Below are 15,429 nucleotides of genomic sequence, written 5' to 3'. Positions count from 1 at the left end.
CTCCCTCACTTGTCTGCTGTGTGACCGTGGGCAAGCAATTTAGTTTCTCTGGGCCTCAGTTACCTCATCCATAAAATGGGGATTGAGACTGTGAGCCCCAGGAGGGACAAAGATTGTATCTAACTTGATTTGCTTGTATCCACCCCAGTGCTTAGTGCAGTGCCTGGCACTGTAGCACATTAAGCACTTAAATACCATAATAATAATAAATATAATAATTATATTATTATTATCATTATTCTCAATTAGCTGCAGCCTCTGCTGGCCCAATCCCCTCACCCAAACTGCCCCAGCACAGTCATGCTGTCCATGTAACATATATTCTAGAAGAATGACCCATGTTTTGATCAGGCTAAAAACACATTCTCCTCTTTCTCAGCCAGTCTTCCCAAATTAAGAAACAAACAAAAAATTGTTCCTCTTTGGTACAGTCAGGCACACCCACAGAGAGATGGCCAGGTACCCATTTAACAGGCTGTTTGCCCTGTGCCAGTCAATCAGTGGATTAGTTGCCAAGGGCCAAAAGCGCACTTAAAATTGTATTCATACCTACTGGATGCACACACTGCTGAATATGTTTTAATTTTTTTACAACCAATGTAAAAACATTTGTCACTGTATCATAATTTTAGGCAGGTAGTTTGTTTCTGCATTTTTATTCCTTTTCTGATTATCCTGCTTCTGCTCTTCTCCAGGCTAAGCAATTATTCATAAGTCCCTTTTCCCAACGTTTAAAATGGCATTTTGGTTGGCCTTGAATCCTCTCGTTGTGCTTAAATCATGGGGCTCCAAACCTGGACTCATTATTTTAGAAAGAGATTGAACAGTGCTAGGTATGGTGTAAGAAACACTCCCGTTTGTTGTCTTCTTTCCTTGTTTTATTCCAGCAGTGAATCTCCCTTTTAAGAAATTTAATTGCTCAGTTGGATTCAGCTCATGGCCCACAATGACCTCCCATTCATTTGGCATTATACTCATTTATAGTCAATTGTTCTGTATCTTGACTCTGTGAGAACTGTTTTTTCCTCTGGGTCCTACTCTGCTTTCGTCCCTTCAGCACTCAAGGCCTAAATGTGTGTGTTTCCTCTGATTGTACTGCTGTGGTAATTCAATACAGATTTGTTGAAATAGAATGTCTTATGTAAACATTATATGTGCTGTGACTATACTATTTAATAGATGTACATTTGTCATGTCTTTACAGAAATACACATGATTTGGTAAAAGCTATTGTGAAATTATTGCAAATGCAGGCACTTAAGGTGGAAAAATGTGGAGAAAAGTCTACCCAGGAGCTATATAAAATCAGGTAAGCTTATTTTTTCCCCAATTTTTGTTTTTGGGGTTTTAAATAGCTCTTTTTCATAATAAGAATTGAGACATGTGGTCTGTAGGGAATGTGCCTGTCAGCATTTGTACTGAGAACTCTCATCAGTAGGTCTAGATCTTGACTTTAAGAAGTAACCACATTTGCTAGCCGGAGTGGAGCCTACAGTAAATTGGACAAGGACAGGGATTCTTGAATGTCACTTGAGGCGTCATAATAGCTTCTTCTCCGTGGAGTAGGGATTGGTAGCTTTGGACTGGGCCCACTGCTCCTGGACAGTTAAGTACTTCAAGAAACTCCTAAAACTACATTATATTTCAGTGGAGGGATTCAGGTTAGGCACTAGGAAAACCTTTCTGTCTATAAGGATGGTGGGGCAATGGACGTCGTAGCCAGGCGTGGATGGACAGTCTCCTTTTTATTAGTTTTTTGTTTTTAATTTTTAATCTTTTAAATTTTATTTTAAAACCAATTATGGACAGTTACCTTCGTGGAGGAATTTGATTGCCTGATGCAGGGGAATAGAGCAGGTGGTGCTAAAATAGAGTCTACTGTGTCAGCAGTGTTTTTCTTAAAGTACTACAATCTGTCATTTTAATTTAAGGACTGAGAAATGGTCTCAGTCCTGAAATGTAACCTCCCCCTCAAGTATTGAACTCACAGTAGGTTCTTGTGACATTAGTAATTTGAAAATATTGAAGAAACGAAGGTGGGCGGAGTAGTTTTTGGAGTTGGCATCTAGTAATTGCACCTTTTTACTTTTATGAACAATATAATGGTGGCCTTAAGTAATTTGGTGATTTCCATTTCTAGTCTCCTCTGCTATCCTACAGGCTTTAACTAGATCATGATGTAAGGAGGGGATGAACTGACTTTTCATAGTTCCAGGCTGTGTACAGATCTTGTAGGATTTCCTTTCTTGCTTTTTAAAGGTGTTCAAGCTCATCAATCTGAAGGCCAGTGCAGAAAATAATTTCGTGGTACCTTTGATGTTGTTTGGGAAGAACAAACCGTGGCTCACTGGAAAGAGCACGGGCTTTGGAGTCAGAGTTCATGGGTTCAAATCCCGGCTCCGCCAATTGTCAGCTGTGTGACTTTGGGCAAGTCACTTCACTTCTCTGGGCCTCAGTTCTCTCATCTGTAAAATGGGGATTAAGACTGTGAGCCCCCCATGGGACAACCTGATCATCATCATCATCATCATCAATCGTATTTATTGAGCGCTTACTGTGTGCAGAGCACTGTACTAAGCGCTTGGGAAGTACAAGTTGGCAACATATAGAGACAGTCCCTACCCAACAGTGGGCTCACAGTCTAAAAGGGGGAGACAGAGAACAAAACCAAACATACTAACAAAATAAAATAAATAGAATAGATATGTACAAGTAAAATAAATAAATAAATGAATAGAGTAATAAATATGTACTAACATATATACAGGTGCTGTGGGGAAGGGAAGGAGGTAAGATGGAGGGATGGAGAGGGGGACGAGGGGAAGAGGAAGGAAGGGGCTCAGTCTGGGAAGGCCTCCTGGAGGAGGTGAGCTCTCACCTTGTAAACTCCCCAGTGCTTAGAACAGTGCTTTGCACATAGTAAGTGCTTAATAAATGCCATTATTATTATTATTATTAGTTTTTGCTTGTTTGTGTCATAAGCATCAGAGAATCTGTCATTTCAACACCATCAGCTCGGGTGTATATGTGCGTTCTTGCTTTAGCTCCCAGAAAAGTGGAATTGTCACCCGATCTTCTTTGAGTAACTTATTTTCTCCTAATCAGTCAGAGGTACTAGAGTGCGTACTGTGTGCAGAAGCAGCATGGCTCAGTGGAAGGAGCACGGGCTTTGGAGTCAGAGGTCAGGGGTTCAAATTCCGGCTCCACCAATTGTCAGCTGTGTGACTTTGGGCAAGTCAGTTAACTTCTCTGTGCCTCAGTTACCTCATCTGTAAAATGGGGATTGACTGTGAGCCCCCATGGGACAACCTGATCACCTGTAACCTCCCCAGTGCTTGGAACAGTGCTTTGCATATAGTAAGTGCTTAATAAATGTTATTATTATTATTATTATATTCAGTGCTTGCAAAAGTACAACAGAGGAAGAAGACCAGATCTCTGCCTTCAAGGACCTCATATCAAGCTTGGGAGATGGACATTAAGATAAATTCCGGTTTAGGGAAAGCAACTTTATATAAAGATATGTACATTGGTGCTGTTGGGGGAGAGGGTGGTATTGAAGGTGTACAGACTCAAGGGCATGGGTGATGAAGTAGAGAGAGAGAGGGCAGCGTGGGGTCATGACGGATTAGTCAGGGAAAGCTACCTGAAAGAACCGTGATTTTTAACAGGGCTTTCTTTGAGGGTGTAGAGAGTGGTGGCCTGTGGGATATGAAAGGGGGAGGGAGTTTCAGGCAGGAGCAGGGACTGGGCGGGGTTGGCAACCCTTGGCTCTTCTTGAAACCAGCTGTGGTTTTCAAGCTTAGGTGCCCTGTCTTTTATAATAATAATAGTAATAATGATGATGATGGTATTTAAGTGCTTACTATGTACCAAGCACTGGTCTAAGCGCTGTATATAATCAGGTTGTCCCATGTGGGGCTCACAGTCTTAATCCCCATTTTGCAGATGAGGTAACTGAGGCCCAGAGAAGTTAAGTGGCTTGCCCAAGGTCACATAGCAGACGACTGGTGGAGCCGGGATTAGGACCCACGTCCTCTGACTGCCAAGTCCGTGCTCTTTCCACTAAGCCATGCTGCTGACTGTAAGCCTGTCGTGGGCAGGGACCATGCCTACCAACTCTGTGATTGTACTCTCCCAGGTGCTCAAAACAGTGTTGTGCATACAGTAAGCACTCAGTAAATGATTGATTGATTGCCCCATGGACTCATCATCCCAAAGGTGATGCCATTAGTTTTGGGGAGGGAGAGGGAGAGAGAGAGAGGGAGAGAGAGAGAGGGAGAGAGAGAGAGAGAGAGAGAGAGAGAGCTCTATACGCCCGCTGCACTCCTTGTGTCTTCTGGCAAAATGTAGCTCCACTTGTCCTGTGGACTAAGGGGAGTCTCTTTGTTCTCTGATCAGCAGGGAGAGCTAGGCTGCTTATTCCTGTGTGAGAAGTAATGCCAATGGGAACCTGAGTCTCCTGACTCCAGCCTGGTATCACCTCTGACAGTGGCAATAGCATACTTGGCGGAACTCTTTAATATGGTTGCTTTCCTTGCTATCCATCCTAATATTTAGGAGTATACCATCTAACCTTCCCCAGCTTTTCCCTCCACAGCTCTGGCTCTCCTTCTGTCCCATTATGGATCATTTGCCCACCTAGTTAGTTAATCATCCAAATCCCTCTGGAACTTGCTAGTATAGTGCATTTTCTCCCTCCCCCCCCCACCCCAACCCGTCTTACAACATCCCATAGTAATGAATTCCATATGACAGTCATGCAGGGTTTATGGTGAATCTGCCCCTCCCTCTAGGCAACACACTTTTCCTGCATTTCCTACTTAATATTTTTAAATACCCTCTGGGCTTCTCATAGACGATTTGCTTTTTGAGTTGCTTTTACTTCACTACTGTCTACATTTTCTTATTCCTTAGTCTGCAAACTTTCCCTACTTTCAAGTCACTGCTAAAGTTACGGCATTTAGGCACTTCCAAATATTTGATCAGAATTCCACTGCATCTTCAATTGGTGTTGAAGTCTCATAATTGACTATTCACGGCCCCAATAAAATTTCTTTTGATGACTCTGGTAGCCTTGTTTTATATTTTACTCTCTCGGCTTTAAAGTTTGGTGATCTTTTTGATTAAATGGTTCACTTGTGAATACATGCATCTGCTGTTATTTAAATCAGTTTATCTTGTCACTCAGTATAAGAGGAGTAGGCTGAACAAATGTAATATTTTTGTCGATAACCTAACTTTTAATTGGTTGTTTTCCTAGCAGTTTTCTGAGTTTTTGATCTTTGGCTGTTGTATTATTATTATTATTATTATTATTATTATTATGGTATTTAAGCACATATGTGTCAAGCACTGTTTTATGCCCTGAGGTGGATGCAAGTTAATCCTTTCCTTTCTACAGCCCCTGTGAGTTGCAACCTAAGGAGCCTTAGACTGGAAAATCCAACTCATTAATTTATTAGAAACTTTCTCAGATTAAAATCAGATTAAAGTACTTGAGAATTTTTTTTAATTTCCCAAACCAAAATTTAATAATGTGCTGAAAAAAATCAAGAATCAACTGGTGTTTAGGTAACAAGGGGAAATAACCAAAGTGTAATCTATAGGTTAGGATATACCACCCTTTTCACCCTGTAGTCTTTCTTTGTTTTTCTTTAGATCCTAAACCTTGCATGAGCTGCTCCCATTTGTTTGCTAAAATGAGGAAATAGCTGTTGAATTCTTGAAGGGTAATAGTCTGTTCATGTGTTCATGCATCACTCTGTCCATTACCGTCTCTCATGCACGCTACCAAATGGTTTGATTAGCATCAAGCTGTCTTTTCTGAAATATGAGGATAATTCCTTTGATTCAATATTATTTGGTTCCTTGTAATGGATGTTGGTTAAATAGATCTATTAATAGTGTGTAAATAAAACATATGCTGCACGTATGTGTTTAAATGGCATGCGTGCAAAGCTGATATTGAGTGTTGACAGATTTGGAAAGCAGGAAATGGCCAATATAAGTTCCCCTACAGCTTTTGTTTGACTCTGGCCAAATGGAGTGGCTTTCTAAGGATGGGTGAGCTCTGTGGATCCAACCCAAAGTGGGCTGAGTTGGAATAAAAATCATCAGGGCTCCTTGAAGGCAGGGATCCTATCTATCAACTCTCTTGTACTCTCCCAAGCACTTAGTACAGTTAATCCATTGATTATTTGAGTGGCTGGTGTTTGGAAACTTACCCTAAAAGCAAAAGACCCGGTTTCTGATCTGGAAGAGTTTACAGTCTGATGCATGTTTGTGACACTTGTCCCAATGTCCTTGATCTTGTTGCTGCTTTACTACCTTATCTAAACTGGCTTTGATCCCAATTAGCTTGAATAATTGGCGCTAGAATTTTTGAAAGGGCTTTTGCGGTAATAGGTTCTAATTTGCTCCTTAAGGCTGCATTTGCTCAGCAGCCAGACCTCCCCTCCTTATCTAGTGAGATGTTTCCCGATTCAGATTATGCTTACAGCAATGAAGAGACCTAGGCAGGTGAGGTAAAGGGAGAGTCATTTCATGCCAAGAGCATGCATTTAATTGCAGAGTTTATTTGAGCTTCACGGGATTGGCAGTTCAGCAGCCCGGCCTACCTGCTGTGACAAAGATACCTTCATCCTCATCCCATTTCCCACCACAGACACAAAGAAAAACGCTGCCATAAAAATGACAAGATGAAAATCATGTTTCCATCGAGTCCTCTATTTCCTAAGGCTTGTGTGGCGAGGGTATTATAGATTTGCTTTGGAATTAAATGCTACAGCTTTATCAGCCTTTGAGTTTTTTAATCTCTTTAAGCACCTTAATTTTATTTCCAGCGAACATTTTTATTTTCCATATTAATATTGCTGATCTGCTATACTAATTAGGTATGTTTTTGTCTACAGTTCAGAAGAGCTGATTTTTTTTTTATCCCTTTTTGGCTTTCGACCAGCAATTTCAAATCTAAATTCAGAGCAGGTAGGAAAATGCTTTTAAAATGCATATTTGATGTAGTAAGTGCTGTGCCATGCTTTTGAAAGAGCCAGGGTCACAGCTGCATACATGAAAATGCATGGTGACTGCAGGCATTGTTTCCTCATACTGAAAAAGCAATCTGTGTCTGTCACTAAATTTATGATGTAAATCAAATCATAGCGCTTCTGTATTCAGAGATATAACAAAAAGGTTGAGGTGACCTAAAGGTTACAAATAACTTTTGCCTTCATAGTTTTTTCCTACAATACTAATCTTTCTTTTTTTCCCCTCATTTCTATTGATTGATGTATTTACATTTGGAAAGATGAATCTGCTTATGTATTTTATCACTGCCTTTGTGCTAGTGGAATCGAGAATTTAACATTCCTTTTTTCCTCCATTTTTCAGTTAAATTGTATTGTACGTTTTATTATTCAGGGTGGACTGTATTATGAAGCAGAGGTTGCAGGGATTGTTATCTACCATCTTGGTTTTTTCAAAGTATTTTTTTTTTCTTAATCAGAATGAACTTTGGATACACATGGTTGTTTGTTTTTGGTTTTTTTAATTTGTGTTAAAATTGGTCGTCTTGACTCAGGAGATTTATTTTCTTATATTTATGGTCAAAGAATTTAGGAGGACAAGTTGTCCCAGGTTTCTTTGCATCATTGAATAAAATCGGTGCCATGTTGCCTCAAGGACAGAACAAGGTCTAACGAAAGGGCTGAATTGGAAATCAGACTGGACTGGTAATTGGTTATAATGCTCTTCCTTTAGCACTTTTTCACAATGGCACCATTGAATCTTGATGCTGGTATCCTTAGAGTGCTTTCTCGCTTCACAAAAGCACCCTAATGTTGCCTTGCATGGTCTGTGAGCATCTTATGTGCATCTAATTTCGGCTCCGCCATTTGTCTGCCGTGTGACCTTGGGCAAGTCACTTCACTTCTCTGTGCCTCAGGTCCCTCACCTGTAAAATGGGGATTGAGACTGTGAACCCCTTGTGGGACAGGGACTGTGTCTAGCCCAATTTACTTGTACCCACCCTAGCGCTTAGTACAGTGCCTGGCACACAGTAAGCACTTAAATACCATTGTTATTATTGTTATTACTGCTAATCCATTGAGTGTTGAGCAGGCACAGATTCTTTTCCCAAACCACGTCACGCTGTATTCAGGTGGGTTCCAATTATCCAGTGAGCCCCAACATGACAGAACTGAGCGCATTTGTTCTTGCAAAGTTGTGGAAGAAGTTTGGTTATGGGTCAGTTCTATCTATCATCATTACAGATAATAATAATAATAATAATGTTGATGGCATTTATTAAGCGCTTACTATGTGCAAAGCACTGTTCTAAGCGCTGGGGAGGTTACAAGGTGATCAGGTTGTCCCACGGGGGGCTCACAGTCTTAATCCCCATTTTACAGATGAGGTAACTGAGGCACAGAGAAGTTGTGACTTGCCCAAAGTCACGCAGCTGACAATTGGTGGAGCCGGGATTTGAACCCATGACCTTTGACTCCAGAGCCTGTGCTCTTTTCCATTGAGCCAAGCTGCTTCTCAATTAGATTAGAGGATAGACTCCAAACTCAAGTTGGCAGTGCTAGACAGAGAGTCCTGTGTAACCAAAATTCAAGGACAATCCCCAGATGTTTTATAACTATTAGTTTTAAATATCTCACCTCACCGACTAAACTTTTTTTTTTAAAAAAAGAAAACATAAAGCTACTAAAAAGCTGCCAAGGCAGAAATCACCAGCAAGGTCCTAAAATGCAGTGAGTCTATTAGTAATTTGGAGAATGTTCACCACATTGCAGGTTTTTCAGGCAGAAACATGGGAGAAAAAATGGATGTTTTCAGGAAACCAGGGCAGCTACATTATGGTGATAGGAAGCAGGATTGTGGCACAGAGCTAGCTCTTCATAGTCTTCAGTATTTTGGAGCACGTACCGTGAGCGGAGAACTGTCCTATGCAATTGGGAGCATATAATAAAAGTAGATATGGTTCCTATCCTTGAGGATCTTACAATAGGGTGGATCAGAGCTCACTGTCATTCCATCATCAAATATGAAAGGCTGTACCTACAGAACTGAAAGAAATAAGCTGTTCCACTTACCAGTGGCGCTATAAAATCAAGACTGAAAAGCAAGATGTTCACTTTATCTTATTTTCCCAGTCTCACTCTTGCCTCTACTGGAGTTAACTCATGCCCTTCGCCTTGCCTGGATCTCCGTCCCCCTTCAAATCAATCAGACCACAGCTCTCCTTAGCTTCAAATTCCCCTTTCTCCAGGAAGCAGTGCCCAATTGAAATTGACCACCCTAGTGATGCCTGACCATATTCACTTAAGCCTATATGTGCATACAGCTATCCTTAGCATATTGTACTTATATTGATCTATGTACCCTATCTATTCACTCATTCCCCTATCTTTCCTTCTCATTCATTCATTCAATCATTCAGTTGTATTTGACTGCTTACTGTGTGCAGAGCACTGTACTAAGTGCTTAGAATGTACAATTTGGCATTGTACATTCCTATCCTGATTGTGTATCTATCCTTAATCCTCCCAATAACTGGAAATAATTCATATCTGTGTGTCGTCCCTGTTAGAGTGTAAGCTCCTCTAGGGCAGGGATGGTGCCTCTTAAGGTTCCAGCCCAAGTGTGTAATTCATTGCCTTCATGTAAGACCTCAACTACTGTTGATTTTTTTTCTTTGTATTTTGCCAACTCAGCAGTGAGAGGAATATCTTTATTGAGTGATGATTTGAGCAAACACAAGTAGATAAGACAAACACAGCTAGAGAGGGAGGATATCTCACAAGTGGTCATTTTATTTGACTGGTGAACCAAGTTGACTCATTTTGAACCCCAGCTGAAGTAAAATTGACTGGTTTTGAGCTTCAACGTTTCTGCTTCCTTGTCCATTCCCAGAGGAGGAGTTAATCACTAACGAAGCGGCTATTCATCAAGCAGTCAGAGAGAGGAAGAGACTGGAGCAAGAGACCTGGATAATCAGTCAGAATAATCAAGAACTGACTATTTAACCTCATGGAATTTAAAAAGCCATGATTACAAAACCACCTGGAATAATTAGATAACTATTTCTTACATATCAAATGAGAGACTATATTGATAGTGCTAAGTAATGTGGAACATGGTCAAATATTAAGTAGAGGTGACAGTTTTGCATTTATGATGGTATTTTTAAGATTTTCAATTCTCTTGTGTATGTACAGTGTTTTTTGGTTCATTTTGATGACTGAAGCAGAGATCTGATTCTCCCAACTGTAAACTGGTTTGCGTCAGAGTTTGAAATTATAATCCAGTTGAAAATTAAATCCTAGAATTATAAGGATGGAAGGGATACCAGAAGTTCATTTACTCCAGGTTTTGCTTCCAATGTATTCAGTCTAGACAGGGCCACATTTGGTATCTTTTAAATCATCACTTATTTCTCCTTGTATTACCTTTATGATGCTTATACAAATTTGGTGTCTCAAGAGGCAGAAATAAAATCCTGGCTGAATTTGTCGTTCTCCTGCCCCGGAGTAAATGTATGACCTGACTTTTAGTGCCTGGTCTCTAAATTAGGTTATTTCAGTTTGGCCTGAGTTAGACATATATCCTTTTTTTTTTTTCCATGCACCCTCTTGCTGCCTCCTGGGCTGTATTTGCTAGTTACTTATTGGATTAAAATGCAATTCTTCCTTAATCCTGATGGTTTCATTGAAAAGTAGCCCTGCTTATTTGAAGCATCAATTTGTTAGTAACATCAGCTGGGAAATCCCATCAGTGTATATTCAAAAATGCTTTCTTTTGAAATACAGTCTTCACCATTATTTGATAAATGGTGTATATGAAGACTTTTAGTGAAATTTTACAATTTAGAAGTTTTAAATTTTCACGTGGAATTTCTTCTTAGAGTGACAAATAGTAGCTCTGACAAAATAATCATGGTACTAAATGCTTATGAGGTGCCAAAGTACTGTGCTAAGTCCTGGGGTGGATACAAGATAAGCTTATCAGACCCAGCCCTGTGCCACATTGGATACAAGCAAATAGGGATGGTGTCCAACCCGATTTGCATGTATCCCCCCCTGGGCTTAGTACAGTGTCTGGCACATAATAAGTCCTTAACAAATACCACAATTATTATTATTAGGTCTTCTGATCTGAGATAGGGGGACCAGGTATCTTATCCCCAATATACAGATGAGGAAATTGAGGCCCAGAGAGGTTGCGACTTTCCAGGGTGAACGACAGACCAGTGGTAGTTCTGGGGCCACAGTGTGGGCCTCTTGACTCCAGCCCTGTGTTCTTTTCGCTACTCAATACTGTTGTTATCCAAGTGAAAATCCTGATAAATTGGTCAGGTGGATTACAAGATGATATTTTCATATCTATTATTTCATTTTGGAGCTTCCTGGTGAAAGGCCTACAGCCAAGCAAATTGCAAATGCTCTTTAGGTGCTTTTAGATGGAGATGTAGCTGAAAATGACCCACTGAACTCTTGCAGTCTTGTAGCTCAGCTGACACTGCATAGCCGTGGGGCTTTGAGGATTTGTAACATCCTTCTCATAATAATCTGTGGCAGCCAGAATGGAAGCAAGTTCTAATGTGATGTTTTCTTGCCACCGGGTTGGAAACTTGGAAGAGCGAGCCTGATTTGATTTTTGAATAATGTTTGGCAGAAAAGGGGTCTTGGAAAGGAAACACTTCCAATGGCAGTAATTTGGTTACAAATCAGGAGTAATGTGTTCTGTTTATACTGTTGGCAGCCTGTGAGTTGGTTGTTAGTGCATGCTTTGGGGTATGTTTATGGAGTTCGGAATGAGATGGTAGACTATCCTTGAGCCATGTAGAGGGGCTAGGTACAGATTTTATAAGAGACCACTTAATGTGGTGAGGCTGGAATTCTGCTGTGAATCTGTAGGCTGAATCACATTGCCTGCTCTCTGGTTCAAACCATTGGTTTGTCCAAGCCAGTGTCTTGGCAGAAGACTCCAGTACCTGAAGCATCTGAAGCTCGTTGTGGGCAGGGAATGTGTTTGTTTACTGTTATATTGTACTCTCCAAAGCACCCAGTACAGTGCTGCACACACAGTAAGCACTCAATAAATAAAATTGAATTGAACTGAAAGTCAGTCTGGTCACCAGCCAGCCCGGGGCAAGGAATATATTTACATTTGCAACTTCTCCTTGACCTGTGGGTACACACAACCAAAGGTAATAGTGTTTTGATGCAGGATCTGGATCGAATGCGGATAAGTGCTGCGGCAGAACTGCCCTCACTCCACAAGGTCGAAGAGGTGAGCTGGCTTAAGAATCCCAAAGACAGCTGACTGACTTGTGGGAGGGGGGCGATGAGGACTGCAGCACCAACCCCAGCACTCGTATGCAGTCACTTTGGCCCTAAATTATTTTTGCCTGTAAAATTCCTGGGAGTCAGAAGGATCTGGGTTCTAATCCCAGCTCTGCCACATGTCTGCTTTGTGTCCTTGGGCAAGTCGCTTAACGTCTCTGGACCTCAGTTACCTCATCTGGAAAATGGGGATTAAGAGCGTGAGCCCCATGTGGGACAGGGACTGTGGCCAACCTGCTACTCCAGTGCTTGACACATAGTATATGCTTAACAAGTACCATAATTATTATTTTTATTAAATTCCTTTGTGCGCTTTACCACATGCCCCACCCCTCTCCGCCTCCTCACTCATTGTACTGGTTTCCTCACGGGCGCTATACTCCATTCCTTCATGCAGGTTCTTGTGCCCAGAGTCTTGTGACAGAACTGAAGCTTGTCCATCATTTACAATGGAAGACTCTCGCAGCACTGTAAAAAAAAAAAAATCCCTTTAGACGTAAGCTCCTTGTGGGCAGGGAATGTGTCTATGAACTCTGTATTCTGCTTAGTGCAGTGCTCTGCACATAGTAAGTGCTCAATAAATACCATTGATTACTGAGACTTTTAGCTACTATTTGTCCCCACACAGTTTTGTATTTTCTTTGAGTGAGTGTAGGGGAGGAAAGGAGAGCTGTTTGGCATGAAGATGAGCTGCTACAAGCCCCTCTAGATTCTAAGCTCGTTGTGGGTGGGGAATGTCAGTTTAATGTTATATTTTACTCTCCCAAACTCTTAGTATGGTGCTCTGCACACAGTAAGCGCTCCATAAATACAATTTACTACTACTACCTCCCCTCCAAAACCTTTGAATTACATTTGTTGATCATACCTAACCATTTGACACCATCAACGGTGCAGGTCTCTGGAAATTGCAAAGCAAGTTTGACTGTCCTGGGAAATTCTCCAAGAGTCTTCAGCTACTCCGTGATGGGGTGGTTGGTTGGGTCGGAGTTGAAAGAACCCTGGGTGATCCATACCCCACCTTTGTCGTGGTGAAGCTGGGCTGTGGATCTGGGCTTACTCTCCCTATTCTGTGCCACCATGCTCAAGGATGCAAAGAGATCTGTAAGCTTGTTTTGGGCAGGGAACGAGTCTGCTAATTCTCTTGTATTGTATTCTCCCAAGCGCTTAGTACAGTGTTCTGCACATAGGAAGCACTCAGTAAATACCATTGATTGATTCATTGATCTGCAGATCTTCTGGGCCACTGGGAAACTTTTCAGCTCTACATATTGTCTTCTACAAAGCTGCTGAATCCAGTGGCCATCGGTTCTCTAGAGGAATATACTCCAGAAGACATCCAATTGATTATGCGTGTGCAGCACTGTGCAATGTCTTACATTGTCTTGAAAAAAAAAGCTCAGAAGTCATGTTAGGTAATTAGTGTAACCCTGTGGAAAAAGCATGGGCCTGGGAGTCAGGACCTGAATTCTAATCCTGGCTCCACCACTTGCCTGGTGTGTGACCCTGGGCAAGTCACTTAACTTCTCTGGGCCTCAGTGTCCTCAACTGTAAATTGGGGACTCAGTGCCCATTCTCCTTCCTAGTTAAGCTGTGGGACAGGGAATTTATTCAACCTGGTTAACTTATATCTACCCCAGCACTTAGAACAGTGCTGACACCTAGTAAAGGCTTACCAAATACTACAGTTATTATTAGTGTTCTATTTCCTACCACCAGAAAACCCCATACACAACCAAAACTCATCACCAACACGAAACTTAATGCTGTCACTGAATTCTGCAACATACCCAGGAGTAATCCACCTATCTGTAATAGAAATAGAAATAAAAAATGCCAGCAGGACAGAGGGTGGTGATTAACATAGCATCAAACTCCATACCAAATTGATGGTCTGCCTGGCTGTTAAGCTGTTCAACCTCCTATATGGCGGTAATAAATTAGTGGTAGGTATGTAAATACCATTGAGATACTGAGCGCTTATTGTGTGCAGAGCTACTGTACTATAATACCTGGGAATCTGTCAATCAGTGGTCAACCAGAAACTCCTCATCGTTGGCTTTAAAGCACTCAATCACCTCACCCCCTCCCACCTCACTACAACCCAGCCCGCACGCTTCACTCCTCTAATACTAACCTTCTCACTGAACCTTGATCTTGTCTATCTTGCTGCCAACCTCTCACCCACGTCCCGCCTCTAGCCTGAAACACCCTCCCTCATATCCGCCAGACAATTACTTCAAAGCCTGATTGAAGGTACATCTCCAAGAGGCCTTCCCTGACTAAGCCCTCATTTCCTTTTCAACTCCCTTCTGTGGCAACCTGACTTGCTCCCTTTATTCACCCCACTTCCAGCCCCACAGCACTTATGTGCATATCCGTAATTTATTTATTTATATTGCCGTCTATCTCCCTTTCTAACTGTAAGCTCATTGTGGGAAGGCAATGTGTTTATTATATTGTTATATTGCACTCTCCCAAGTGCTTAATACAGTGCTCTGCACACAGCGTTCAGTAAACACGACTGACTGACATAGCACAGTTCAACAGAGTTGGTACACAAGTTCCGTACACACAATCTTACAATCTAGAGGTGGGAGATGATTATGAATCCATAATTTAAGATAGGAGACACATCTATCCCCTAAAGCCACCTCATCGGTGTCATCTATGAACCAGACTCCGTGTCGTGACAGAATGAGATTTCCAGCAACAAACTCCAAAAATGTAGTCATTCAACCTACTTTGAAACAGTGCCTTCGTGTCCTTAGGTAGAATGTATGAAGAGAATGGCTAGCAGCAGGATACTCATACAGCTGCCGTATGAAGAACTGGAAGGGGACACAAACAGCCCCAGAGGGTAGAAGAAAAATGTTTCAAACGTAAGACTGGGCTGGCTAAATGCCAGGAGGGGCATTGTTCTCCTAGATTAAAGGCTTCATGAAGGCTGAGACCCATAAGGAGGTCTGAAAACGGACACTGCCCAGTGAGGGACAGACCCACTGGTGAGCCTAAGGATCTAGCCTTACCTGTGACCTCAACCTCTTGTTCACAACCCCAACACACCACCCTGGCC

At 41.7% G+C, this 15,429-nt stretch overlaps 1 protein-coding gene across 2 annotated transcripts in view; it reads left to right on the top strand.

Moving 5' to 3' along the window:
* FOCAD (focadhesin) overlaps nt 1-15,429 on the top strand; it is a 197,111-nt gene that overhangs the window by 17,606 nt on the left and 164,076 nt on the right. For both annotated transcript variants that reach the window (XM_038770570.1, XM_038770571.1), the window contains exon 5: nt 1,205-1,309. In XM_038770570.1, the coding sequence (XP_038626498.1) occupies nt 1,205-1,309 (105 nt within the window). The remainder of the gene's footprint in view (nt 1-1,204; nt 1,310-15,429) is intronic.

This window comes from Tachyglossus aculeatus, chromosome X2, assembly GCF_015852505.1.
Source record: "Tachyglossus aculeatus isolate mTacAcu1 chromosome X2, mTacAcu1.pri, whole genome shotgun sequence".
In the NCBI taxonomy this organism is placed as follows: Eukaryota; Metazoa; Chordata; class Mammalia; order Monotremata; family Tachyglossidae; genus Tachyglossus; species Tachyglossus aculeatus.
The sequence above is the reverse complement of the archived record's forward strand: the minus strand, read 5'-3'. Positions and strand labels throughout refer to the sequence as shown.